The following is a 27,866-nucleotide window of genomic DNA, read 5'->3' on the forward strand; positions in this document are numbered from 1 at the left end:
CACAATTCCGCAAAGTGAGGAGAGATTGGCTAACTCTGCCCGTGTCCTGGAAACTGAATTTCCTTTAAAAAAAAACCCCCCACCCTGCCCCCTGCCTGTCCTTTGGGGACCCCCGGCCTAGAGACTTCATTCCTTTTTTTTAAATAACCAACATGAGAATTGTACCTCATTTAATCAGAATCCCCGGGGATCGGCCTTCGTCTTCAGACACGTTCCTCAGATTTCTCTCTGCTTCTTCCGAGGGTCTAGAGTGGACAAATACAAGGGAGGTAAAACCTGCCTTGCTGGACGGGCTCAACCACCACCACTGCAGCCAGCCAAAGGCACCCAGGCCAACGTAACAGTTTGCCTCTTATTTGCAAACAACAGGGGTATACTGCTCCTGAACATGGATGCTCCACTTAGTTCAGTGCTTTTGAAAACTCTTCTCGCAGCAGACGTCCCTGGAACGGTTCACTTGGTTCAGGGGTCCCCAAGCCCGTCCCTGTGGGTGCCCAAAACCTTTCCTGGTGCCCACCAAATCTTTCCAGCAGGTGAGTGGAGCACCTTCCCGGCACCTCTGACCAGCCACCGGTTGGTTAGGCAGATTAAAATAACGCTTCAGCAGTGGTAGCTGCCGTAATCGTTGCATTCCCTCATTTTTCCTCCCCTGAATTTGGGCTCCTTCTCTGTGTGTCCCCCCTCCTCTGGCAGCCGTTTTGCAACCACACCCACCGCTCTGCGTCAGAATTCCTAAAAAGGTGAGGGCCCCTTGGTATAGATTTAGTGCTCCCCCAAGACTGTAGGCTTCGGGCAAGTAATGCCTATCTTCACTAGCAGCACAAAGCCTTATGGGTCAAGATCCGTGACCAGGAGAAGCCAAAGAGGGGGAGACTTACACCAAGTAATCCTTCACTTCTTCTGCGGTGATCTCCCCGGTGGTATCCAAGGGGGTGTCTATGCTGTTATTTGGGGAGTCAACCGGCGTGGGAGAGAAGGACGCTTGCAGTTCGTCGGGGGTCCCTGGAGGGAAGAGCAAAAAAAACAAACCATCCAGTGGTGTCTTGTACAACCCGCAGCTGTTTTACTTTTAAAGGGGACGTCCGCCGTGACAGGGCGACGAGAGCTCTCTCTCCGACGGAAGGGAGCCCCCCCCCCCCAAAAATTATAATAAAAGGCAACTGGCTTACGGTCGCTACTGGCGGGAGAGTGATTAGCTTCAGATCCATGCAGGGCGTGCGTCCCGTTGGCTTGGTTCAGTTTTGGCGTTGCGCTGAAGTTACAATTCCTGCACCGGGAGAGAGAAGAGAAGGGGGAGAGTCAGCCTCGCCGCTGCTCCGCTAGGCCAAATTTCTCAAGCCTGACTGCAAATAAAAAGCAACTCTGAACTAGACGGCCAAATTCCACCACCTGCACCCGTTATGCATGGAATTTAGTCCGTGCCGAACTTGCTCGTCAATTTGGGGAGGGGGGATACAAGTCCCGCCTCCAAGGCCTGGTAAATCTACCCTCCCTCCACACACACACACCCAAAACCTGGTTTCAAATGTTTAATATCACCCCTAAGCGTTCAGACATGGAAATTCCTTCTTTTTAATGTTCAGGTTTCCATCAGAGAGAAAAAGTCTCTCTGGACAATCATATGGAACAGAACCTTTCAAGGGAAGATTTATCTGGACTCTGATCCCAGGACCGGGCGATGTTCACAGAGAATTCCAGTGCGCAAACAGTCCAGTACTTCTGTAGAAATCCTTAATGGTTTGAACTTTTCATGAGCTCCCAGAAGCTCCTCCCGTGCCCCCAATTCAGGTGCCCACAGACCCTGGCTCTTTTCTTCTGCTACGGACAAACATGGCTACCCATTTTGATCTGACGCCATCTGGGCGGAGAACTGTGGGTGGGCAGGCAGCTGTGAATTTCCTGCATTCTGCCGGGAGCAGCGGGGTTGGACTAGATGACCCTGGAGGTCCCTTTTAACTCTAGGATTCAAAAATTTGGATGGGATTTCCCGCATCCAAAGCACGCCAGGATTACATCAGGCCAGTAACCCCATCCTTATATCACCTATGGCAGGGGTGGCTCTCCAGATGTCCGTGGACTACCATTCCCATGATCCCCTGCTGCTGGAGGGGGTTCTCACCCAAGGCAGTTGGTGTCATGGGCACGGTTCAAATCAAGCAGGCATAGAGGTTCGGTGATGTTCCGGGTGCTCAGGGAGAAGCGCTCGAATTCGGACGGGGATATCAGATAGAAGCCTGGGAGGGAAAGGAAGGGAACGCTCAAGTTTATAAAATAAAATTTAAAGATTAGTAAGGCTTTTGAGACGGCCTCCCTCCGGGCGGAATTCCCCTCCCTTCCGCCAACCTCCTTCCGCCTCGCAGAACTGAGGGCCGTTTTCAATGCCAATAAAACCATTATCTTGTTTAAAAAAAAAACACCTAAGAGACTACACTGCAGGGGTAGTCGACCTGCGGCCCTCCGGATGTCCATGGACTACAATCCCCATGAGCCCCTGCCAGCGTTGCTGGCAGGGGCTCATGGGGATTGTAGTCCATGGACATCTGGAGGGCCGCAGGTCGACTACCCCAGTGCTACTGGACTCTGATTTTATTTCGGAGAAGACAGCCCTTCCGATACCCGATTCCCCCCCCTGCCCTTTTCCCCTCCCCAGACCTCCCTCCACAGGCCCACCTTGGCCGTGTTTCGTGAACACGCAGGAGGCGATCCCGCTGATGTCCTCCTTGCGGATGCAGTCGTAGTGCACCTGCGGCCGCAGGCCGGGCACCGTGAAGACGTGGATGTCCCCCAGGTTGGTGAGGCACGCCAGGCAGTTCTCCGAGTAGTCCTCACAGGCCGCGCTGGCGAAGCTCACCAGCGCCACCTTCCGCACCCGGCACCCCTCGTGGGCGGTGAGCTTGAACTTGGTTTTGGCACTGACTTTGGGGAGGCTGAACACCTGCGGGGAGCCAGAGAGGGAAGCGGGGTTAGGGCTCGGAATTCCAACGCGGTGGCCTCCATCTAGCCTACCTCTCAGGGGGGTTGTGATAGCGCAAGCCAGGCACCCGGCAATCTCGTGAGGGAGGTCTTTCTTTCTTTCTTTCTTTCTTTCTTTCTTTCTTTCTTTCTTTCTTTCTTTCTTTCTTTCTTTCTTTCTTTCTTTCTTTCTTTCTTTCTTTCTTTCTTTCTTCTTCCTTTCTTCCTTCTTTCCTTCCTTCCTTTCTTCCTTTCTTCCTTCCTTCCTTCCTCCTTCCTTCCTTCCGTCCGTCCGTTCAGTGCATAGATCGTTCATTCATTCATTCATTCATTCATTCATTCATTCATTCATTCATTCATTCATTCATTCATTCATTCATTCCTTCCTTCCTTCCTTCCTTCCTAAAGGCCCTGCCTCCAGAGGGGAGAGCGATGTCAACAGAGGGGAGGAAAGGGCCTGAACAGCCAAAGAGATCACCTTGAACTGTTCCTCGGAGGCGATGAGCACCGAATGGCTCCCCTGCATCTCGGGAGCTTTGGCCAGGTCCCGAGACACTTCGTACGGTTCCGGCAGGGGGTTCCCCCGCCCGTCGAGGATGGCGATGGACACCACAGGCGCCCGGTGCATCAGCTGGATCTCCTTGCCCAGGACGGCCTCGACGGAGCGCTCCGAAAACTTCTCCTGGGACGGGACCTCCAGGGCGTAGGCGAACACCGAGCCAGAGTTGGTGCCGGCCCACATGGTGGGGCCGTGGTGCGCGGCTGCGGATTCGAGACAGGGGGGGAAACACCAATGAGCAATAAATGGGGGGGAGGTTGGCTTAATTAATTAATTCAATTAATTATCAAGGAAGAGATGGAGCCTTTCAAGAGCTGAGAAACTGAAGAGCTAAGCCCAGGGGTGGCCAAACCGTGGCTCTCCAGATGTGCATGGACTACAGTTCCCATGAGGCCTTGCAGAGGTAAACCCTCACAAGAACACAGGAAGCTGTCCAGACTAGGGTCACCAGGACGGGCCCTACAAAAATCCAATTAATAAATATCCCTTGCCCTTCACATCTGAACGCTGTCCTAGGTGTTTCCTAAAAGGAGTCTCATCCAACATCCTTTGGCCTGGAAAGGGCAGAATTTGAACCCAGGACCTTGTTACACATGACAACTCTCCAGCACAGTTCCCCCCCCCCCCCCCCCACACACACACACACACAGATTGCCGGGGAATCTCCAACAAGCACGGCAGGGGATGAACCGAGACAAAAGTGTAACTATAAGCCCACCCCTCCCAAATTTGAGGCGCAACCCCCTCCCCTCTCCCGCACCCATTACCGTCTCGAAGGAAGGTGTCGGCGAAGCAGAGACAGCGGACTACCCCCGAGAGAGAGTCGTCGGCCGAGCGGGGCTCGATCCGCCGCTGCACCGGGGTCATTTCCACCTCGTGGGGGCCGGCCTGCTCTGCAAGCTGGGCGTTGGCCTCTTGAACCTGGTGGGAGGGAAGGGGGGGCGGTGTTTCAGGGAGCGAGACACTCCTGCCGTCCTCCCCAAACACGGCAGCGATCGACTTGCCGGACGTCCAAGGGTGTATTTGTGTATTTGCTGCTCTCTCGTCTGCTGTGATTTTTTGCAGCTTTATAGCTCTCCAGTTCAGAACTTATATACCACTTTATATTTTGGATGCCACAAAAGGTTTTTGCATTTGTATTGTATTGTTGAGGCTTCCCGTTCACATGCAGATTGATTCCAAATAAAACCCGATTTTCTCGATGGACACAGGGCGATCATGGGGGGGGGGGCTTATGATGGAGAAGTTTTATGTTATAAGGATTTCGTTGGGAAACCGTCCCCCCTCCGCCCCGCGGTCCCAATCTTGACCATTTTCCCCCCAAAACTCAAAGGACATTTAAAAGGAACTCGATTAGAGACCCCCCAAGGATGGCAAAATTATAATTTCACTGCGGAACCCATCGACGAGTGCAAAATTCTTCGGGGAAGGGCTAGAGAGACGGAAATGACCGCTTTCCGAAGTGTACAGATCTAGATCAGGGATGTGTCAAAGATACAAGAGCCTCAAATTTCGTGATCTCTGTTTAATAAAGGTTTCTGCAATTTTGGAAGCAATACTTTTCGGCTCACGCCCGTACCTAACCTGGGATGCGTTCCTCTCTGCCATCTTGTAAACACTCGGATGGCCTCTTTGTTGGAAGAGGCCTTAGGCCACGTCAGAATTTGGGTGCCCCCTCCGTGAGGAACTGCCTGTACAGGCATTGCCCATCCCAACGCTTAAGATACTCTTTTCTCAAGCTGTCTGTGCCTCTGTGGGCAGAGGCGAAGAAGATATCAACCTCGGAAGGGCCTTTTGCGTGGTGGTTCCTTGCCTTGGTAAGTCTTGATGCTCACTGCATTTCTTTATTTGCCAGCCCTAAGTCTTGTATTCGACCCAGGCTTTTAACCAAGAGTTTGCTTCTTCCTCTGGGCAAGAGATGTTCAGAGGTTCCTATGCATCACAACCCTGGTATTGATGGGAGGTCTCCCATCCAAATGCAACCAACCCTGGTTAGCTTCCAAGAGGTGATGAGACAAGACTAAAATAGGCTACCCAACTATTTGCAAAGCCCCAAGCGAGGGGCCGTCCCTGAGAGCGCTAATACCCTCCGATCCTCTGCCTCAAGGCTTCGCTCAGGCCACATCGGGAGTCAAGGCCTCGAACGCAGACCCGGGGCATACGGCGGCGCCTACCTTGCTGGAAGGACTGCTGGCGTTCACCCGCTTCTTGCCGGACACCCTGCTCTTGCGGATACGGCGGAAGGACTGGCGCAGGGACTTCTTCAGCGACTTGACCCGGGAGAGCGGCCCCTCCATGGCCAGGGAGTCGTTGGGGTGCAGCGTGCATCTAGAACGCAAAAATTAACCCAAACCGTACTAGTATCATGTCCATCTCACGCCTCCCGATCCCCTTGACCTGGCCTTCATTTTTTTAATACCTCCCCATACCTCCTACCTCGCCCACCCTTGTCTTATGCCCATCTTACACCTCCCAGTCTCCCCTCCTGCCCCTGGTCTCCCCCCTACCGCCCTCAGATCCCCCTACCACCCCCGGTCTCCCCCTACCACTCCCGGATCCCCCTACCGCCCCTGGTCTCCCCCTACCGCCCCGGATCCCCTACCGTCCCTGGCCTCCCCCTACCGCCCCTGGATCCTCCTACCGTCCCCTACCGCCCCCGGATTCCCCTACCGCCCCGGATCCCCCTACCATCCCTGGCCTCCCCCTACCACTCCCGGATCCCCCTACTGCCCCCAGATCCCCCTACCTGCCCAGCACGGGGTTCCGCCGGTAATAATCGTACAGCCCAAAGCCGTGGCTGGTCCCGAAAGCGACCAGGTTCCACTCTGAGTGCAGCGTGACGGCCGTGACCGCCGCAGGGGGCATACACTGGACGAGGGCGGTGGGCTGGAAGCCCTGGGCGAAGGACAGGGAGCCGTTCTTGGGCGTGAGCCGGTCGTGCCCCTTCCAGGTGAAGCCCTCTCGGTCCTGCAGGAGGTCCATCACGGCGACGTTGATCGTGTGCTCCGACTTCTCGTCGTTCAACTCCATGACCAGCACCTGCCACGAGAAGAATACAGGGCCCGGCCGCAGGGTCATGATTCCTGGGTTTACCTCACAGGGTCGGCGTCGTGAGGATAAAAAGAGATGGGGGAAACTTTGCACACTCCTCCCAGAATTCACGTAATGTACCATTAAGGGCCGGCCTGAAGACATTAGCCTTCAGCATCGCCTTAAAGCACAGAGATCCTGAAATAGGCCCTGGTGCAGAATTAAACGTCAAACGCTACCCCTGCTGAGCCCCATTTCTCACTCCGACCTGTGACCCCCTGGGCTTGCTGGCTTACTCTCAACCACAACCCACTCCGAGGTACGTCACACTGTCGCTGGTTACGTCTATCCCTTGACAGCTTTGTTTCGGTCGTCCCTTGTTAGCCTCGTTTCTCCGCCCACCTCTGGATTGTCGCCCCACTCCTGCTGCCGAAACGTACGTAGTAATTTCCTTGGGGCAGGGACCTGCTTCCCTTCCCCGCGCGTTGCTGGCAAAGCGCAAACAACTGACGGGGCTCATTAAGTTAATAACCTGCATGGAGCCCTCAGGACAGGGTGGTAAAAGTCTCTCACAAAGAGCGAGTGGGAAGTAGATTACTCCCGCTCTCCCGCTGCAGACGTACCTGCCCGGCTGTCCCCGCCACCACCATCTTCGCCGTGTACTTGCAGAGGACGATTTTCTGGATTCCCAGCCGGGGGTCATCGCTGTAGGGGTCAAAGCAGCCCACCTGGACAGAGCGGAGGGGTTTGAGGAGGGAAGAAGGGGGAAGCAGACAAAGCGTTAGAGGGCAGCTCTTTGGGAAGTGCCCTCGCTGTATTCAGCTCAAAAACACTCCGAATACGGAATATATCTGCTTGCCTCCAGAACAGACAAAAAGAACAGTTAGACAGTTAGATGGGACTCTCTCTCTCCTCTCTTATGCACCAAGTTGTTTTCTCGAGAGAACTATTTTATTCTTTTCAGCAGCTCTCTCTGCATATTTAAACTCGACGCCCAAGCCAGTTGTGTATTTTTTGACGCTAGATATTTCTCTGCAGTTGTGCAGTTATTTTGAAACTAAAGCCAGCTACATAGACTGCAGGCTGACTCCCCTGCATAGGGCCACAGCGAGTGGTACCCTACAGCCCGTACATGATTTGGTAGGGCACCGGGGACATGTGGGTAAAACACTCGTAATCCAGCCTGAATGATGTCACTTCCTGTGTGACCCCCCCCCCAGAAGTGAGGGCATTCCGGGATTCAATCGAGTCGAATCCAAACGTGTTGCTCCTAACGCAACGATGTCACTTCCAGGGTCCCATGGGAAGTGACATCACACTGTTGGAGCAGCAGCAATTTGCATCTAACCTCATCTCCAGGCCAGTATCAGACGCCAGGGAGCCCTTTTCTAAAGGGATTAAGGCAAAGAACGAAGGGAGCAGCGTACGCAGGCCCGCACTCGGTTTACATCCCCGAGAACGGGTTTCCTGTTTCCAAATCTGCACTGACTCCTTTTCTCCACAAGGTGGCTCACTGAGATGCACATGACCAAAGATGACACTAGGGGAGGGGGAAGCCAGACGGGTGGCTCTCCAGAAGTCCGTGGACTACAATTCCCATGAGCCCCTGCCATGCTGGCAGGGGCTCATGGGAATTGTAGTCCACGGACTTCTGGAGAGCCACCCGTTTGGCCACCCCGGCACTAAGTAGAAAACGCCTACGCCTCCCAGCCGAGACACACCTTTGCCCTTGTAAACAAAGGCGGGGAACAAGATCGGAAATGAGCAAGCGAAGGAAGGAGAGGGGTCACGTGAGTTCCCAGCAATGGGCGAAGGCGTACCGGGGATGTCGTGCTGTCAAAGGTCACACAGCAACTCCAGCAAGAGTCGACACCTCCCTTGCACCATGCAAACCTTCCATCCCCCCCAAGCGGCCCCAATTTCCAGAGCAAAAGAGAAGGAAGAAAGGGAGAAGAAGGGGGAGAAAGACAGAGGAGAACGACTGATTTTTATACACACCCCTTTCACTAGTCGAAGGAGTCCCAAAGTTACACAAATACCCTTCACTTCCTCTGAGTCAGAGCTGAGAGAGCTCTGACAGACCTGCTCTACGAGGACAGTTCTAAGAGAACCGCGGTCACCCATCTGGCTACATGTGGAAGAGAAGTGGGGAATCAAAGCCAGGCCAGAATCCACCGCTCTTTCACCAGCTCTCGGGGTCTGGTACCTTTCGGAACGGAGGCCAGTCTTCATCGCCGGACTGGTTCAGGCTGTCGTTGTGCTCGCAGTCGGTCTGGAAAATGTGGGCCGTGCTGAGCTTGTACAAGGGCTTGAGGGACACTCCGGAGGCGTCCCAGAAGCGGACTGTCCCGTCCTCGTGGCTGAAACAACGAGGGATAAACGGCAATTGTGAAAATACAACAGTGATAAAAGAGAGGGGAAAAAATAGATCTTTGCTCGTTTGTCTAGGATACTGTGCCAGTTTTGATTAATCATATGAATTGTCTTGAATCACCCCCTTTTCATTTCCGCCTTCCTTTTATGTTCCTCTTTCTTTTTGGAAAACAAAAACAGCTCATCAAAAAGGAGAGCGAGAGAGAGAGAACGTCGACCCAGGAGCACTAAAAATGCAGGCGCAAAACGGCTGCGGGATTTGGGGCCGGCACGACGAGATCAGGCCCCCTACCCTCCTAGTTTGGCAGAGGCCCGTAAGAAAAACTTCCCACGGAAAAACGTTGATTGAGCTCCAATACCGTCCACGCAAGCATCTCTCCCTCTTCTCCAAGCGCCCCCCTCTCCCGCCCCGAACATCTGCCGTCCCCTCCAAGGAGACCAAACGCCAAATTAAACCCATAAAGCGCTTGGCTCAGAGCGGGTCGGACACCGCCAAGAGGGGAAACAAAAGACGAAGAAGCCGGGGGGGGGGGGGGAGGGGGGAGAATGGGGGGGGGATTATCTTCCGAGCTGTCTAGTCAACTTAAAGCAGATTAATCGATTAGAAATGCGGGGCTGAGCAACCCAAGTATTCTTCCAATTCACGGAGCAGATTTGGCTTTTAATTGAATTTCGTAGAAGAACGGTTTATAATTGGAGAGGGCTGGCTTCGCAGAGGGGCTCTCCTACGCAAGAACGAAGAGGAGAAGCGTTCTTCTGTGCAGATGGACATGCGAGGGAAAAATCAAGGTTTTGTTTTCTTCATGTGTCAATTTAAACTGGATTTCTAAACAGATTCTCCACAACACGAGGCGCTCCATCCCTAATAATTTCGGTCGCCCTTCAATCATTTTCCCAGCCCCGCATTTTAGACATTTTCTCCGCAAAGCAGCACCTCTCGCCCATTTTATCGTCACGACCACCCTGCGAGGTCGGCTAGGCTAAGAAAGCACGATACAGTGCGCTTCCATGGCATACAGGGGAGTCGAACCTGGGCCTCCTGGATCCTAGCCCATGACACCATGCTGGCGAGGCCTTTAATATCACCCGCAAAATCACACTTTGTATGCCAACCTCTCCCCCCCCCCACACACACACACACATACGAGTCACCGTTATGTCACTTGCACCGGACTTGAATTCACATCACGCGCGAGATTCGAACTCGCCTCTCGCACACCTCCCCGAGATCATATGGAAGAGAAGCTGAGCCTCAGGGGAGGGCGGTATATCAATATAAATAAATAAAAACTGCCCCATAACTCACCCAGTCAAGAGAAGCCCTCTCTGCGTGGGGGCCTGTGCCAGATTTCTCCCACCGATGACGGGCCAGTTCTGTTAGGGGGTGGGAGGGACGTGAAACAGAGTTTAGCCATGGGCACGACTGAGACCGAAATGTTATTAGGAGGAAACTTCATCGGGGACAAACCTAGATTAAGGGAGCATTTTTGGCGCCCTAAATTCCAACACGCCTCAATCCAAGCGGCTCCATACGCACCGCTTGGAGTTTCCCGCCTCCTTCCTAGATAATCTCTTAGATAACTTGGCCGGCCAAGCCGATCCCATTTCGATCCCACCCTGGCGCGGCGAAGATCAGGGTGGAGTACACAGCTCTGTCTCCCGCCCCGTGTCCTCACGACAACCTTGTGACACAGGCGCAGCGGAAGGAGAAGGGGACCGGCCCAAGGTTTCTCGCCCAAACCCGCAGTGTGATGGAGACTGCTCGTGCAAAATCGGTGCTCCTCAGTGAGCACCAAAAGAGAGCAGCGCAGAGCGGAGAACCGTTTCTGTGACGGTTGATGCAGGGGCTCGGGCCCTCCCTTATCACAGAAATCCCCAAACCAACCAAGACGGCCCTCCCCAGCCATGTCTGAGGGGTCAATATGGCCAGACTTGTGTGCCGACGTACCCCGGAGGACGCCCGAGGGCTCTGCTGCCCCCCCGCAGTTATAATCCTCTCCCACAGCTTGAGGGGGACGTTGGAGATGTGGTACGCGCAGGTAATGGCAGAGGAATGGAGCGGGGCCAGGTAGGGGGCAGGGATCGTGGGCCAGCCGGGCGTCTGCAGGTCGATCACAACCAGCTCCTCTTCGACCAGAGCCACCAAGGCAGCCGGGTTGTCGAACTCTGGGGGGAGAAAAGAAAGCGACAATACAATGCATGTAGAGCGCTCGGTACCAACGATGCAGATTGGGGGCTCAATGGCCCCAGACCGGGCCTCCTCCCCCAAAGGAAGAGATGTCAGAAGCTGGGAAAGAAGCAGAGGGCGGCTGGGAGTTTTACAAAATAGCAAAGCACATACCCTCCTCTACCTCGGTGTCGTATACCGTGAAGAAGTCAATAACCCGCGACGTGAAGTCCAGGGTGACCAGCGTCTGGCCTTGCAGGATCGTCACACAGTGCCGGTCCCCGTAGCTGGCCCGGGGCATCCCGCCACTGAAAATGATGAAGTGGCCCCTACGGGAAGGGGGAAAGTCACTTTCTCCATGCCGAATTGTCACACCCTATCTTACGCTTGTAGGATCTGGCACAGGCATTCAGGGGAATAAGCAGGGAGATGGAAGCGGGGGCAGAATCGGTAACATCACTTTGAGAAAAGAGTGTGTTTTTAATAACCCACTGATCCCTACCCGAAGGAGTCTCAAAGCGGCTGACAATCGCCTTCCCTTCGCCTCCCCACAGGCGGGTGAAATGGAGAGAGCTCTGAGAGAACTGCGACTAGCCCAAGATCACCCAGCTGGCTGCACGTGGAGGAGGAGTGGTGAATCAAACCCGTTCCCCAGATTAGAGGCCAACACTCTTATCCACGACACCAAGGATCATTTTGGGGAGGGGAACACGACGATATGTTACAAAAGTCTCCTTGCAGGCAGAAGACTAGCCTGCAAGGTGCTAGTTTTCTATCGGCACTGAAGAATTTGATCTGAATCAGCAGGAATGGGCACCGATGGTGACCAGTTTGCCATGGCCTGTCCTACCACCTCAAGAATTCTGCCGCCGTATTATTTGGCGGGCCCATGTTGATCTAGTCACAAGGCGGTACTTACCCAGAGTCGCACGTCTGCCACACAATCTTGTTGATCGCTTTGCACGGGAAAGGACCTGAAATGGAAGAGCAGGGGGGGTTTGGAGAACGCACTCGATCCCGCTCCGCCATCGACGCTCCCTCGGAGCAGGGGGGTAACTGATGGCCAACGTTTAGCCCCAACAGGAGCAACTGGCCAACGAAGTATTGCAAGCTTGGTTTTCAATGAAAAGATTTTAAAGTCGCTAGTCCTCGTGGGTGCAGAGGTTCTTGGAGAACAGCAGGCTCGCTTTCTGTACACAGGAAAAGAAAGCACCTCCCGTGTACAGACGTCGATTTCCTCCGTGGCCCCAAGCGTTGCGGAGAAAGCTCGACCCTTCTGGTTTGCCAGCTGTCCCAACTGGCAGCAAACACGGCGGCCGGTGATAAATGAATGTTTGTGCCTTTCCAGAAAAACAATCACAGCTTTAGGCCCGGCCAAAAAGCCAGAGTTTCGAGACTCTTTGTATGTATCTATGCTGTGAACTGCTCTGAGCCTCAAGGGAGGGTGGCATAGAAAGGTAATGAATAAAATAAAAACGAATCAAAGATGCACACACCCAGGTACACACAAAGGAAAAAGACATTGCATAATACGGAAGGAAAAAAAGACCTTGCATGTTTCCTTTACAGAACTAGGAATATTAATCTGACAGGCTCCAAAATACTTTACCTATTTTCTAGAGTACCTTTTTCGGGTTTTTTACACCCCCAAATGTAGATATTTCCATCGCTTCCCTATACCTCCTATAAATCTTTCCATCTCATGTTCTCAATGGATATATTCTAACTTTGGAGGCCTTTTTCTATCAAAATCTTGATCTGTTTTCCATCAAGCATGCATGTTTTGCCGTGGATAGCTATAAACACAAGGATGTACGCTGTACATGGATTGCGCATGTGTTCTTGTTTAACATGCAAGGAAGGCTCTTGTCTCCAAGCTGACGGGGCCATTCCCTTTTTCGAGAAAGTCATTTTGCCGCAAGATACGACATTAAGAAATCCAGCCCAGGGCCAATCTTTTTCTTCCCTTTTTTTTTAAGAGCGAGCATTAAATCGTGTTTTCCAAGCAATTACCAGTGACGGCTCCCAGCCGATAAATTATCCTCGCTTACTGCCTGGCAGATGGTACCGAGGGCGCTCTGCTTTGATGTCCTCAGATGCGCACGCCCCCGTCAACCCCCCCCCCCCATTGTAATTATGACACCTCCCCAGGGATCAGCGGAACAGAGAATAAAAAATGCGCCCCAAAATTGAGCCGGTGCCAAGATCGCACGAAGATGTAGATGAGAATGCACGTCACTCCCAAACTCACCGTAAGGGATGGTCGAAGTGACCGGCTGGATGCTCTTAGGGGAGCCCTCCGCCAGTGACCAGACCGCGTAGCCTCCGTCGCTGTGAGAGCTCACGACCGTCCGGCCGCTCCGCTCCCAGCTGACGCTTTCTAGTTGCTGGAAGAGAGAAACCCAGGGTGAATAAATGTACGTGCAACCTGGGCAAGGAACAGGGGATCTAGAGTCTGCACGAAACGAAAGTCTGGAATCTAAAATAGATGTCCCCCTAAGGTAGAACTGGGGGGTGCATCCAACTGTGGGTTCCCAACCTCCAGGTGGGGGCTGGATAACGCTGGGATTACAACTGGCCACTGGAGAAGAGAGATCCAGTTCTTAGGAACCCCCTCGGACCAGCCTTGTATGTACCTGGTTCCCCAGAAAGACGTGCCCCACTTCTCTTGTGCTTTTATCCCACAGGACCATCAATCCCCGGCTGAAGCCGATCAGAATTTTGGCCGGGTCTTGCGGGTGTTCCTGGAGCGACTCCACCGGGCCCAGAGCCTTCCCACATTTGTAGTCTTCCGGCACACTGGAACGTAAAAAAAAGCCGCTCAGTGGTGTCCTCAGCTGAGCTGCGACCCCGCAAGGGACTGGACTCCAGTTGGACAGACCTCGGCCGGGAGCCAAACCTGGCCCTTTAACAACAATCCGTCGAAGACACCGGTTAGCAGAATACACTCCTCAGCTCAAGATCTGACAATGTCTCCAGGAAACCCACAAGGAAGAGCCAAAGAGAGGCCTCTGGTAGTCGAATTAGCCTCCAATCATGGGACTTCCACTAGCCACTGACAAAGCGCCACAAATTTATCGATGGCATCCCACCAGAACTGTTCTGCCTGGTCACATGGTCCCTAAACTCACCTCTGCAGGATCTCGTCCTGGTACAGAGCCTTATCCTCCAGGAGTGTCAAACCCGGGAGCTCCAAGAAGTAGACTCCGCCCCCTTCCGTCCCAAGGCACGCAAGGTCACAGGTCGACATCAACAGGATCACCGTTATCCGGGTGATGCTGGGAGGAGAGCTACAGAGAGAAGGACAAGCCCTGAGTTACAAGCAGCATGGCCTCACGCATTAGACCGGTAGTTTCCCACGTACCCCCAAAAAATCCTTCAAGGGATTCTTCTTTCTTTTGGTTCCCCAATGAGGCAAAGAAAGAGAACTTTGCTTATGTAGGACACAAGAAGACCCCAACCAAAAAAAAACTCTCCCAATTGGGTCCTACTAGAGGACCACTGTCTTTCAGAGAAGCCCCCTCAATATTATTGGCCAAAGAATCCCAAATAATCTCCTCAGGAGACCAACCACTTTTCCTTAGAAAACGTTTTGAGAATCCCCGGGCCAGTTTACGCACCCGACCGGAGCTTTTACACACAGGCAAAGCCGAGGCCTAAAGAAGGATGTTTGAAAGGCTAAGGAAAACAGCTCGACCACCTTCTTGGAAAGTTCAAATAGAAAATGGAGCCAAGAGGGTGCTCAAGAGGAAAAAACATTGCTGTTTGGTGGCCAAACCTCCCTGTGAACAGACCTGTTTGCGTCAAGATAAAACAACGGTCCACGAATAATTTTACAAGACAACCGCTTTGATAAAAGACAATGGAGGGGAATTCGAGGCCCTTAGCCCTCACTGTGCAAAATGGCTGCCGGATAAGTTACAGCAAGTATTCCATGCTGTAGTGCTACTCCAGTGAGGTGGGGGAACAGCGCGGCTCAAGAGCCCCAGGTTGGCCCCAAAACTTGCAACCCAGCAGAAGCAGCTAAACCAAGCAGAGGCAGCAAAGTGGAAAATTTTTCCCTGAGTCCCCTGGGTGGATGAAAGAGTCGGGGAGTCTAGATGGGAAGAAGGCATTGTCCAGATTCCCAGATCTTCCAAGGAGGTCTCCGCTTCCAGAAGACTTCCTCCAGGACCCCCGAATCCCCCCGAGCAAGCGCGAAAGAAAGAAGGCAAGCAAGCTATGAGTACTTAGCGCTGTCGAACCCTGGACGTCCGGGGAGGAGGAAGCTGCGGGTCTCTTCCAGGTGGGAGTAGCCATCTTTCTGGTAGATCTCCCACAAGTGAAGGGTGTTGTCATCCAGCAGGGAGAGGAGACGGCCCTGAAAGAAAAGAAAAAGGCACACGTCTAAGACTGGGGGCCTCTAGCTTGACAGCCACAAACGAAGGCAAAGGGAACTGAAGACGTGGTTGTCTTACCTGCCCAGGGAGGAAGTGTATCTGGGTGACTGTAGCCGACTCCCGGTGTAAGCCGGTGAACTCGACACCAGGGGCTCCATATCTGAGCAAGGCCGGGAGTCAAGGAAAAGACTCAATGGGGAGAAAAACGCAAACAGGATTTTTATACACTCCATTTATAACCCCCGTTTCTGCCAGTGGGGTGACATTGTTCTCCTCTCCTCCACTTTATGCTCACAACAACCCTGGGAGGTAGGCTAGGCTGCGGCACATCACTCAGTGGGTTTTTGTAAAGGAGCAGGGATTCGAACCTGGTAGATCGCAATCTACCCACCCTAGAGTGCTTTAGTCCACGTTAGACCTAGAAGAATTTTGTGCTTATGACACCCGATACCGAATTATACTGGATCAGATCACTAGCTCAAGGGCTGTATTGTCTACTCAGCTGGCAGCCGCTTTCCCCAGTCTCAGGTTGGGCTCTTTCACACCAGCTTGTGCCTGGTCCATTTCTTGAACGGATGGTACCAAAACACACACAAAGCTGCCTTATACAGAATCAAGTCATCAGTTCATCAAGGTCAACATTGCCAACTCAGGTCAACAGCAGCTCTCCAGTGTCTTTCAAATCCTTTGCTATTTTGTTCCATTCGACTGGAGATGCTGGGGACGGAACCTGTGACCTTCTGCTCACCAGGCCAATGCACTAAATCTAGAATTTTGCGACAAAGCATCTTCTGTATTGGGTCGCCAACCATTTCTCCGGGCCCCTACCCCTACGCTTTTTTCTTAACCGGCGTCTCTGCCGCTCCCCAAATGTGATGGGCCACTTCTCGCCGCTTCCCCCTGCAGCCCATTTGGGTTTTCTGCTTCCCAACCCCCTTCCTGGCAGCCGCGGCGGTGTTTGTAAGAAACCCTCGCCAAAAGAGGGTCACCAAGCAACCGGCCTCCCGCACGCTGGTTGCACGGAGCAACAGGCTGCTCTCCGGTCCCGGCTGCTTATTCAGCAAAACTTCCCTAGCCGTCTTGCTGAGCTTCCCGACCTAGAAACGGTCCCCAGGGGTTGGGCCGTGATGGGAACGCAAACAGAAAAGCCCGAGGGGGGGAGAGCCAGAGGGTCAAGCGGCTCAAGGGCCAGCCGGGCAACGGGAGACATTTTAAAAACATTTCTCGCCTTTCCAAATGAGGAAGCCGCCTCTGGGGTTCGGGACAGCCGGTTCGCGAGCAGCAGAGACCAGAAATTACGGCAACCAAAACACTCATTTGGGGAGGAGTGCCGACTGAAAGCCCATCGAGCAGAGGTCCCCAACATGGCGCCCGAATGTGCCCTGCTAACCTCTTTCCTGGTGCCCGCAAAGTGTTTTTCGGAAGTGGGTGGGGCCAAATGCGGATTAGCCACAACTGGACACGGGAGATTGGATTGGCTGCGCCGATGTTTAAAAACACCACAGCAGAAGGCTCTCCCCTGGTGGTCGCCTGCAGCAGCCATCTTGTGGCTAGCTCCGCCTCCTGGGGCAGCCATTTTGTCGCCGCAATCAGTCAAAATTCCAAAGGTGCCCCCAGGTTCAAAACTGCTGGGGACCCTCGACCAGAGGAATAAACGTAAGCCAAATGAAAACTAACAAGGTGCTTGAAGATAGGACGGAATATAAATTCCAATAGAAATAACGATTTTATTCTAGCAATGGCTACTAGCCAAGTGGACGATAGGGAGCCTCCATGTTCTGACGCAGTCAGCTTACAAACGGCAGCTCCAGCAGGCCACATCAGAGGAGGCCTTGGGATGCTGGTCCAACGTTCTCTCCGCAGTTAAAAAAGCCGGGACGACCCGCCTGCCAGAGTTTACACATTGAACAAATGTTCATATTTTCGATCGGATGTTATGTTTTCTTAGCAAAGAATTTTGGCCACAGAGTTTTTTGGGTGTGTGCATGCGGGGGGAGGGGGGGAGAGAACAAAGCGCTCCAAGCACAGCCTGGCTTTTGTTCCCCAAACGCAAACGGGTCGCTTTTGTTTTTCCACGCCGAAGATGACCTAGTTTGCGAACGGGGCTAACCGCCGTCAACTGTGTTCAACCGCGTGCGTTCACCACCACAGCCCACAACCGGAGAAGGAGCAGACCCAAAAATGCCACATTCTCCTGCTCACGAAGGACGGGCGGATTTTGGACAGCCCCCTTTGCTGTCTATGCTTTCGTTCTCTATTCAAATTGGGCAGAGGGGTCTGTAAGACATTTCCTCCTTAAGGGGCAGCGAAACCCTCTGCCGTGCCTCTGTTGGAGTCACCGTTCTGCATGCACCTCCTTCCTGACCTCCAATACTTCTGCCGAGTCCTTGCAAGGGCACAACCCCGTCGCTGAGACACAGCAGGGAGACCCACCAGGCAGGTGACCAGAAGGAACCAAAACCTTGAGCGAACCCTAACTCTCGCAGAGAGGCAGCAGGCAGCCTCCTTGCGGGAAGTACTCTGGCTTACCAGGAGGTTGAAATTCTTTGCAAACTTGTCATTGTACGTATTAATGTTATTAGACTGGCAATTTCCCAGGGCGACTATAAAAACCGACAGTAGAAGCGCAATTACTGGAGCATCGAGGTCTCCCCGCGCACAACTGCCTTCATTAGCTGCCCCCTACCAAGCCGGTCTAACTGTGGGACGGGGGTCTGGACACAGTGCAGGCAGGCGGACGGACGGTGCAATCACGAGGGCTTTGTCCATTCCCTCTGGCAAGGAAGCACAGCAGCAATTAAACGCCGCTCCTTTAAGCACGGACAATGGGGTCCAGTGAGACCCCTGAACTTTCCCATGGGTTCACTTCCCCGCATCCGTCTGCGTGGCTGCCCAGAAGCCTCGCTCTCCCGCGCTCAACAGAGCAGGCTGAAAACATTCAGGAGAAACGCTGAAAACATTCAGGAGAAAGGCACTCTGTGCATGCTCAGAGGGGCTTCCCCAGCCACGCCACGTGCTCCAGACCGGACCCCAATACCGAACCAGTGTGGTGTCATCTCCAGGCATGGACCAAATCATAAGAACATAAAAGAAGCCACGCTGGAACCGGCCAGTGGTCCGTCCGGTCCAACTCTCTGTGTCACACAGTGGCCAAAATCCAAGTGCCCTCGAAATTCAACTGGGCTGGGATTCAGGCCACGATCCCCCTCCCCACATGCACTCCGGCAGCAGCACGCAGGGTGCTCTGAGAACCAGTTTATACATGCATGCTCGCCGCCCACTGGATTGCGCCACCCCTGCGCGTGAACATGAGTCACCCGGAGATTAGCCAAGCGTCTGGGGAATTGCACCAGAGCCACTGCGCGGAGGCATGGCTTGGATCAGGCCCGGTCCAACATCAAAACATGAGCTCACTCGGATGCTATTAGGAATATTCTCCTCGTTGCCGTCCCCTTTATAAAGACACAACATTGTGGGGCTTTCCCTCTCGCCCCCCAAAAATGCAACACCCAAGAATTATTCCTTTCATGGATTCCTTTTCGGGTTTTTTTGGGGTGTGGGGGGGATATTCCAAAGAGATTCACAGGCACGACAACCCTTGGGGGTGCACACTTAACCCCCAGCGAAAGGCAAATAGCTGCGCATTGTGATTCTGTGGGAGGAGGGAAAGGCCAGGGTACAAGATTCAAATTCCGTCCCCGAACGACAGCAAAGGAGGCACATGGGCGCGACGGAAGGTAAAAAGGATGCGCCTTCTCATGATGGGTGGTGGGTGCACGAATAATCACAGCCACCTCTTCTCCGATTGGCTGGCGCAGGGATTCCCAACCGGGGGTCCGCTGGAGCTGCAAAGGGTCTCTCTCTCTCTTTCCCCAACGAGTCCTTGAGCATGCCTGTTAACACAGTGGTGATGTCACTTCTGGGGGCGTGACAGGGAGGTGTGGCCAGCTGACCTCATTTCCGGAGCTCACTGAAGCCTGAAAACTTATTTCGGGGGCACCTCCACGGTTAAAACGTTGAAAAAAAGCTGGGCTAGCTTTTCGCTTCTGTGTTGAAGCACCGAAAATGGCAGGGCGGGGATTCGAACCCGGGTCCCCGGCCCCTCGTCCGGTGCTCTTCACAACCACGCGTCTCGCCTCACCCAAACTGGGACCCAATTCGCGAGAGTGCGGTTTGCAGCCCAGAGGAAGCAATAAAGCCGCAGCTAACAACCAAGGGGCCGTTTACGAGCTTGCTGGAGCCACAGTTCCGATGCTCTTAAATGGAGCATGACTCCACATGAGACACAGACCCAAAAAAAGGGGGGGGGAGAGGTAGAAGACAATTCCAACCAGACATTTCTGCACGGGGCATGAATGGAGTCCCTATTCGACGAGAGAGCCACGAAATATTTTTTAAAAAAACGGAACGACAATGGGAGGAATTCAGTTCTCCATGTGCCTTGGCCGTGGCCATTCATGCGCATGGGAATCCTGCCCAAAACAAACGGGTCTTAACATCACCGCCGCCACCCCCGATGACCAGATGCGGGGAGCTCCACAGAGGGATGCTTCTTCTGCGCCAGATGTCGTATGCGCCGGAGAGGCCAGGTCTGCCAGTGCGCCTCTTGCGCGCTGAAGAACGAGACGTGTGCATCGAGGCAAGAGAACATTTGCAGGCACAAAGTCCCGGAGGTTCAGTCCGGAGAGCCAGCGTGGTGCAGTGGTTGTAGACATTTTTAAAAATCAGAAGAGCCCTGCTGGGTCAGACCAGGGGCCCACCCAGCCCAGCCTCCTGCCTCACCCAGGGGCCTTCCAGTTCCTCTGCAGGGCCAGCCACAGGGCAGAGGGGCCGAGGCCTTCCTAAGAACCGCAGAAGGGCCCTGCTGGGTCAGACCAATGGTCCACCCAGTCTAGCATCCCGTCTCACACAGTGGCCAGCCAGTTCCTCTGGAGGGCCAACCATGGGGCTTAGGACCAAGGCCTCGATGCTACCTCCTGGCACTGGTTTTCTGAGGACGACTGCCTCTGAACATGGAGGTTCCGTTCCCTTCAGCCACCATAGCTAGTAGGCACTGCTAGTCCCACAGAAAGAGATCTTTCCGAGCAACCCGGACGAGAAGAGGAATGTTAGCAGGCGGTTTTGGCATTTCAGCCAAGTCAATTTGCCCTTGCGCCACAATCAATACGACACACACACACACACACAGACACAGACACACGATACACCCGTACGTGTGCTTGCTAGCGCCGTTGTGTTAACACAGCAAGTGGTTCTACATTTCACTACAAGTTCAGAGCTGCTTGACGGAGAGGCGAGATGTGCAAACTTCGAGAAGAACACATTCCTTTCCCTCCCCTCGGGATTAACAGGGGGAAAGGCGGCAACGAAATGTTTCTGGCCGGACTTCCCGAGTGCGTTAAAAGTGGGAAAGACCCGTGCTCCAAAAGAGTGTGCCTGTTGCACTCCTAAGAGTCTGTGTTCAGGGCACGCTGCCTCCAAGGGTGGGGAGTCTGGGCTCGTCTCTACAGTAGCGTCAGCCGGGCAGCCAAACGGCACTTGGCAGCAGCCAAGACTGGTTGGAAGGAGGCAAGCCAAGAAACGGGGCAGCGTACAGAGAAGCAGCAAGCAACCTCACTGTGGGGAGGATGCTTGAGGGAGGACCTCAGCTGGGCTACAGATCCAGCCCATGGGAGATAGTTATCTGGTAACGAACGAATGCTCCCCAAAAGCTTTATCAGCAGTGCCTTAAGAACATAAGAGAAGCCATGTTGGATCAGGTCATGGGCCCAGCCGGTCCAGCCTTCTGTGTCACACACTGGCCAAATCCCAGGGGCCATCAGGAGATTTATCAGTGGGGTCAGAACTCCCACGGAGGCCCTCCCAAGCACCAAGAAGACAGAGCACCCCTGCCCTAGACAGTGTTCCAGCTCTCCCTCGTGGCTAATAGTCACTGACAGTCCTCCTTTCCAGATGTTGATCTAATCCCTCCTTGGAGCCTTCCACAGTGTCGTGCTGGTTATCCCAGCTTTTGGAAACTGCAAGAGCCAGAGTTTGACCCTGAATCCTCAACAGCAAAAAGATCCAGTAAACACACGAAGCACACTGTAGCCGAGCAATTGTGGGGGGCTGTATTGCCCCCACATGTAGAAAGAAAGTATATCAGGGAACGGGCTGGCTAGACTCCGCCTTTTTAGCATGCTAGAAGGCTAGTTTTTTATTGTAAACAGAAATGTACAAAAATATGGGGTAGCGTCACTGAGCTCTCCTCTGGATGGCCCAGGCTGTCCTGATTTCACCAGACCTCGGAAGCTGAGCAGGATCAGGCCACATTGATTAGTCACCTTCCTTACGGAGACCAAGGCAGCTTATAGTATAAGTTAAATGCATATAATAAAATGCATTAAAGGTAAAGGTAAAGGTATCCCCTGTGCAAGCACCGAGTCATGTCTGACCCTTGGGGTGACGCCCTCTAGCGTTTTCTAGCGTGTGTTTACTGGATCTCTGTTTGCTGTTATCTAATGCAATAAAATGCATTAGAAGCATTTTAAAAACCTAACAATTTTTTTTTTCAATTTTGAGGGTCCTCCTGGACTCTGGCCCTTTTCAGCGGCTACAGGCAGACTAACACGGCCACCCCTCTTGATCCAAAACCTGTGCTGGGCTTCCTTCGGCGAGGGAGAGACGGATCAGAGAGAACAAGGGACTCAGAGAGCCGTCCCCAGAATCATGAGGACTAGAAGCTTCTCGGTTTTGTTTTGAAAGGCAGAAGATAGGACGTTGGCATGTGAATTCCTGCCAGCGAAAACACAGAACTGTCCTTGTTTTGACTTGAACTTGCGGGATGGAGAATCAAAAACCCACCACACTCCTACGGCAGGGGCTCATGAGGGAACTCAGAAGCGCGGAGGGGGAAGTGGAAAACAGCGTGAAATCAGGTCGCCGCAGCCCCCCAGGGCTTTCTCCATTGGAGCGGCTTTGCCCAGTTCACCCCCCACCGGCCCCAGCCGGCCGCTCTGCCAGAAGCGACAGACCCATCAGTGGCTCAGCCTGACCCAGCGTGAGATATTTCCGAGTTGGGCAACGGTAACGACAAAGAGTCTAAAGCCGCTGCAAATTTTCGATTTGCAAACCATGAGGCCCCCTCCCAACCAGCCGAGCCGCAAGGCTGCCAGAATAGCCCTGAGCCTAGAAAGACGATATTCGGCAGGCGGTGTGAATTCGCAAAGGTGGCCGAGGTCCGGAGGTGCCCGGAGGCCCCCCCAGAATTTCAACTGATCTTCAAATCACAGAGATGAGCTACTTTGGACGGTGTAAGGTCCCCCTCGGGGGAGGTGACAACTGGTTCGTCCCAAAACCGCCCTGCTCCCAGAGGGAAGATTTATTTAGCCACTGGGGGTGGCATCTGCGAAACCAGTCTGCAAACATGCCAAGAAAGGCGCCCTCTGCTTCTGCCCCCACATCAGCATCACAAGGAGGGGACCACGATTCACAACGCTGAGTTTCCCACAATGCCCCAGGCCGGCCCGGCATTCGCCAAAGGCCAGGCGGCTGCGCGGGATTCACGCGAGAAAAGGCAAAGATTTGTGCTCGAGGCCGAATATTTGGTTCGCCTGAGCCCTTCTTGGGCTGGAAATTAAGTCAACCAAGAGACTTGCGGTCAGTAAACGGACTGAACCCTGCCCGAATAACAAGCCTAGTTCAGGGAGGGCGTGTCCGAGCGATCAGCACAGCTGGTAGCCATTCGGCCCTTGGCGGATGTCCCCTGGGGGCTTTCGACAGAGCCCCTTCCAAGCCGAAGATTGCTCCATTCATGCGTCGAGGGGTCTGTATTTTTAGCTGCTTCAGCTGTTTCCTTCCTTGCCCTGCTGGGAAGGCCCCCCTCCTCTCGTCTCCCCCCCACTTAAGAACTTGATCCTCTGTTCCTGAGCCATTTCCCCCATTGTTCTTCCAGCTCGCACACATGTCCTGAACGGAAGCCAAGCCTCCGTAGTTGCAGAGGGGCGGGCACGCTACAGCGGGGTCCCCAAATCCCTCGCCCCCACCTCCAAAATCCCGTCTCGGACAACGCCGACGAGCCAAAAGTACAGAGCCCGCTTGCATGTAATTCCTCACCCCCTTTCCTCACCCCCACCTGGCAAGGCCCCAACGCTTATGCTGACATTACACTCAAGAACTGCACATTCCAATGACGGCAGAGTTTTTAAAGAGCTTTACGTCTTGGCGGGGACCAATCGGGAAGCTTCGCACAGCTGGCCCAAACCGACAGCGATATATTTTCCCCGAAGCAGACCAGAAAGCGTGGCCAGCCTGACTTAAGGACCACTTTCCAGAGGACCACGGAGAGAGTGCGGGGTAAGGGTTGCAGCCGTCTTTTCCGACCTTTTGACCACGGCGGGCCCCTGAAATAACCGGTCGGGTTTCGAGGGGCCCCGGATGGAATGCCAGCAGGCCACACCTTCCTGCCACGCCCCCAGAAGTGACATCACCACCTGCGTAAACAGCAGACACTTCTCTACCTTGTGGACGAGTCGATTAAGGCAGAAGGGGGACGGCCGCGGACCTCCTTCAGAGCTCCCGCAGACCTCCGGGAGCAGACCCTGGTTGGGAATCCAGGGTCAGTCAAGGACCGAGGAGTCCCAGGTTTGAACCCCCTGTTGTCCCACAGAAGCTCACGAGAGGACTTTTCAACCAACCTAGCAAGGCTGTTGTTCTAAGGATAAAATGGAGAAGGGTAAGCCTCTTTCAGTATCCTGCGTTGTGGAGAAAAGTAGGGTATAAATGACAATAAAGGGCACACCAAAAACATCTCAGCTTTGAGATTCGGTGCATTCCACCCTGGCATTTGAAGAGACAATATTTGAAAAAGCTCACTGTCTCAATATTTATTAAGGGTATTGGGTGACCAACACTGGGCTCCCCTTAGACCCTCACAACAGCCCTGGAGTGTAGACAGGGCAGGGCCAAGGTAGACTTCCTCACGCGGTGTACATCCCACCTAGCTCACTACTGCCTCTCTGACGGGCAGCTCCTATCTCCTCCCCTCCCAAAAAAATCTCACTACGACTCTCCGGATTCTGCACTGCAGCAACGACGAGCAGGAAAACCAGAGCGGGGACTTCTCAGTAGCCACACCGATCCTTTCAAACTTTCTGCCCGAGACAGCTCGACAAACCACACTGCTCTTTGTTCAGGCCACAGTGACATTTTTGGCCGCTGGGCTGGTTTCGGTAGCACCGTCGCTGACGCCGTTCGCTCGCCGAAAATTCGTTGCGAACTGTCGCCAGAAAAAGCAGCCGAGAGGTTCTTTACGGGCCGCTTTAAAACCTCCCTCCTCCTCCTCCCCACGGCCGGCCTCGCCCCCTCCCCAGAACGACAACACGGGACACAGGCGCAGACAAAAAGAGACGCTGGAAGCCGGGGACGGTCAGTGTTCCCGGCATTGTATTCCGGGGACTGGCGGCTCCATGGAGACCGCACATCTCAGCTGTGTTGCTGGGCAGAGATTTTAAAAGATCTCGGGTTGGCGGCCAAGATTCCTGCAGCCCTCCAAAGGCATCTATTCAGCCTCTTTCCAGGGGAAGACCCTCTTTTCTCAAAGGAGGGGGGGGGGCTATGCGGCCAGGCGCCAAAACGGCACACAAAACCCCATCCTGGGCACTTCAAACACGAGCCCTGGGAAACCGACGGCCGTAGGCGATCTAGACATTTTAGAACTGTGGCACTCCCCGGCCCCACAAGCAAGAAAGCTAGGGAGGGAGGGGGGCACCCAACAGGGATCCCCCCCCTGCCCGTTCTTACATCTGGCCATGACCACTGTCAGGAGCTACTGAGGGGCTCCTCGCTCCGTGAATCTATCCAAATCCTCTTCTCGAGCCATCGAGGTTCCTGGCCCTCGCTACATCCCCCTGCATCTGCGACACACCACCGCAACTGGCCTACTCTGGAGGGTTGTTGTAGAAGGGAGCCGTCTTCCCACAAAGCCACACAACTATCCAAGTGAGAAACATGGGGTCCTGTGTTTCTCTGCAGCTGACATCACTCTGTCTTTCCAACTTCCTATAGCGGCGCCCCCGGGGCCAATCAACCATCGCAGATCGTGGCCCCGCCCCCCAAAGCGGCCAATCAGCTGCCATCCAGTTACATTCCCCACAGCCAATCATCAGCCATCCAGTCACAGCCCTCAGAGCCAATCAACCACTATCCAGCCACGCCCCCGTCCCCCCACAGCCAATCAACTGCCACCACTCTGGAACCACCCTCCACGTGACCCGTGACCCCCAAAAAACAGGGGGTGGGGTCCCACAGGCCTTGTCTCCTTTGTCAAGTGAATCCTACCTTTTCTTTTTGTTGGAGACCCTCGTATGGGAACCGCATCGAACGCCAAGCCAAAAAAAAAGGATACATTTTCACGGCTCCGGATTTGGTGCCGATGGCCATAATTCGCAGCTTGGGATCGAAGGCGAGGGAACTGGGCTGGTTCGGGAAGCCATGCTCGACCGTCTGGAAGGGAAGCAGAAAGCCAGATCTTAACTCGAGGGCAACGCACCCCAAATATTCATGTTGGGAGACGCAGCCTTGTGCAAAGTGCGCGGGGAAATTCAAGTCCGAGGGCAAAGTTTTTTGCTTTTGGATTATCGGTCCCGGGTCCGCCTCCTGGGGTCACAGAGAGATCTCACGGCGGACAATATTCTTAGACATAATGCAAAGTATTCTCAGGCGTAACCAAGTTTCCGGCAGGGTCCGCACGCGAATGAGGGAATTACTCCAGTAATGCAAGGAGGACATCTTCAGAAAAGCCCTGAGGGATCAGGCCAGACGACAATACCGAACAAGGATCCTATTTTCCAGCTCCGTACGCCTCCGAGAAGCCTGTGAGGGCTACCATTCTTCTCAAAACTGGAATCCCAAGGTACACTGCCCCAGGACCTGGAAGCTCCATTAAACCATCACTGCCAGCACACTTATCCCCCCTGGGGCTCTACACTGTGGAGTAGGCTGTCTCGTTGAGAGAACCCCCAATCAGCGTCCAATTATCATCGGCAGAACCCCGGGAGTGTTTAGAAGGCAGGATGGAAACTGCTAATTTAGTTGGAGAACCAGTTTTCTTTGCCCCAGAGAAATGTCACGTGCCCCGAGCAATGAGTGCCAGTAAGCATGCACAGAGTTCATGGTCCCGGATTCAGTAGGGAATTCCAGAGCGGCCTTTAGGATGTAAGGGGCAGATTCAGCTAGTTGACACTCCACCCCCTTCTACCTAAATACTGTGTGTGTGTGTGTGTGGGGGGTATACTATCACCGGGGGCTCATGGGAGCTGTAGTCCATGGGCATCTGGAGAGCCACAGTCTTGGTCTCATCTACCTCACAGGATTGTTGTGAAGATAAAAATGGGAGGGGGAGGGGAGATTCCAAACCGTTTAGGGCCCCTATCGCAGGAAAAAAAGCAGGTACAAATACTTTTTAAATGAGCAACATTCGACTAGCTTTAGCATAAGCGATCTCTCGCAGTTTGCCTTTGTGTGACATTCGCCAGTTTCCATTCCACACCACTGAATCAAGGTCAATGTTTGGGGTTTTGTGTAAGTTTTAGGCATCTGATTTTGGAAACAATAATACAACCCTTTTCCAGGAAAGCCTGCAGTTTGGACCTCGGGTAGGCCACACAGATGCCCCCACCCTGGATCCGTGCTCCATCTCTCTGGCAGGGGCACTAACCACTCCCCCTACCCCCAAAAACCCCCATCCCACCGCCCCACTGGCTCCCAAGACTGCACCAGGCCCAAGCCTGCCTGTTTCCAAACACATCTTTGAGACCACTAAATAAATCACAGGAAGCTGAATTCTGCACCCAATCCCCCATTTTGAACACCCGGCCTCCTGCCAAAAGGCCGCCAAATATTTATTTACACCCAGGAGAAGGCAGACAGGGCGCCAAGTTGCCAAACTCTGACTATTTGTATCGTCTGTCCAAGCGGCAGCCGCAGGGTGAGATCCACGCTGAACGTTCGAACGCCGGCCCTCTGCTTCGACGTGCCCACAACTTGCAAGGCCAACCACTCGGCCATGAGGTCTAGCACCTTGCCCTCCAAAAATAAAACGTTTGGGCTCGCAGGATGTGGAGAATCCAAAATCGCACAGCCACCGCAGAAAAGGGCAAACATGCACACAGAGTGGGAATTTCGGCCCGAGGCCGGATACCGAGACGGTATTTCTTATTAGCTGCTTTTTATTTAGTGAACGTTTCGGGATTCAGAAGCCGGTGTTCCTTCCCCCCTCCCCTGAATGGCTACACCCCTCCCCCCGTCACCAGTCTCCCCCCCCCCCCAGGCAGCAATGTTCTCTATGTGCCGCACTGCATGCGCAAACAAAGCCGGGAAAACATTAACTTTATGGTACGCCTTTGCAGCTGAACGGACGCTCCCCGGA

General features: G+C 53.8%; 1 protein-coding gene across 5 annotated transcripts in view; it reads right to left on the reverse strand.

Moving 5' to 3' along the window:
• LLGL1 (LLGL scribble cell polarity complex component 1) overlaps positions 1–27,866 on the reverse strand; it is a 43,403-nt gene that overhangs the window by 2,304 nt on the left and 13,233 nt on the right. For 4 of the 5 annotated variants that reach the window (XM_077316154.1, XM_077316152.1, XM_077316151.1 and 1 more), the window contains exons 2-22: positions 25,845–25,942; positions 15,539–15,620; positions 15,311–15,441; positions 14,213–14,371; positions 13,718–13,880; positions 13,333–13,468; positions 12,001–12,055; positions 11,256–11,410; positions 10,863–11,080; positions 10,221–10,288; positions 8,748–8,901; positions 7,165–7,269; positions 6,258–6,550; positions 5,686–5,839; positions 4,279–4,432; positions 3,431–3,714; positions 2,671–2,935; positions 2,120–2,234; positions 1,170–1,267; positions 879–1,002; positions 166–245 (exon numbers count right to left, since the gene is read on the reverse strand). In XM_077316154.1, the coding sequence (XP_077172269.1) occupies positions 167–245; positions 879–1,002; positions 1,170–1,267; positions 2,120–2,234; positions 2,671–2,935; positions 3,431–3,714; positions 4,279–4,432; positions 5,686–5,839; positions 6,258–6,550; positions 7,165–7,269; positions 8,748–8,901; positions 10,221–10,288; positions 10,863–11,080; positions 11,256–11,410; positions 12,001–12,055; positions 13,333–13,468; positions 13,718–13,880; positions 14,213–14,371; positions 15,311–15,441; positions 15,539–15,620; positions 25,845–25,879 (3,027 nt within the window). In that variant the 5' untranslated portion in view covers positions 25,880–25,942 and the 3' untranslated portion in view covers position 166. The remainder of the gene's footprint in view (positions 1–165; positions 246–878; positions 1,003–1,169; positions 1,268–2,119; positions 2,235–2,670; positions 2,936–3,430; positions 3,715–4,278; positions 4,433–5,685; positions 5,840–6,257; positions 6,551–7,164; positions 7,270–8,747; positions 8,902–10,220; positions 10,289–10,862; positions 11,081–11,255; positions 11,411–12,000; positions 12,056–13,332; positions 13,469–13,717; positions 13,881–14,212; positions 14,372–15,310; positions 15,442–15,538; positions 15,621–25,844; positions 25,943–27,866) is intronic. The other variant, XM_077316153.1, reaches the window with a different exon arrangement.

Source organism: Paroedura picta, chromosome 17, assembly GCF_049243985.1.
Source record: "Paroedura picta isolate Pp20150507F chromosome 17, Ppicta_v3.0, whole genome shotgun sequence".
In the NCBI taxonomy this organism is placed as follows: Eukaryota; Metazoa; Chordata; class Lepidosauria; order Squamata; family Gekkonidae; genus Paroedura; species Paroedura picta.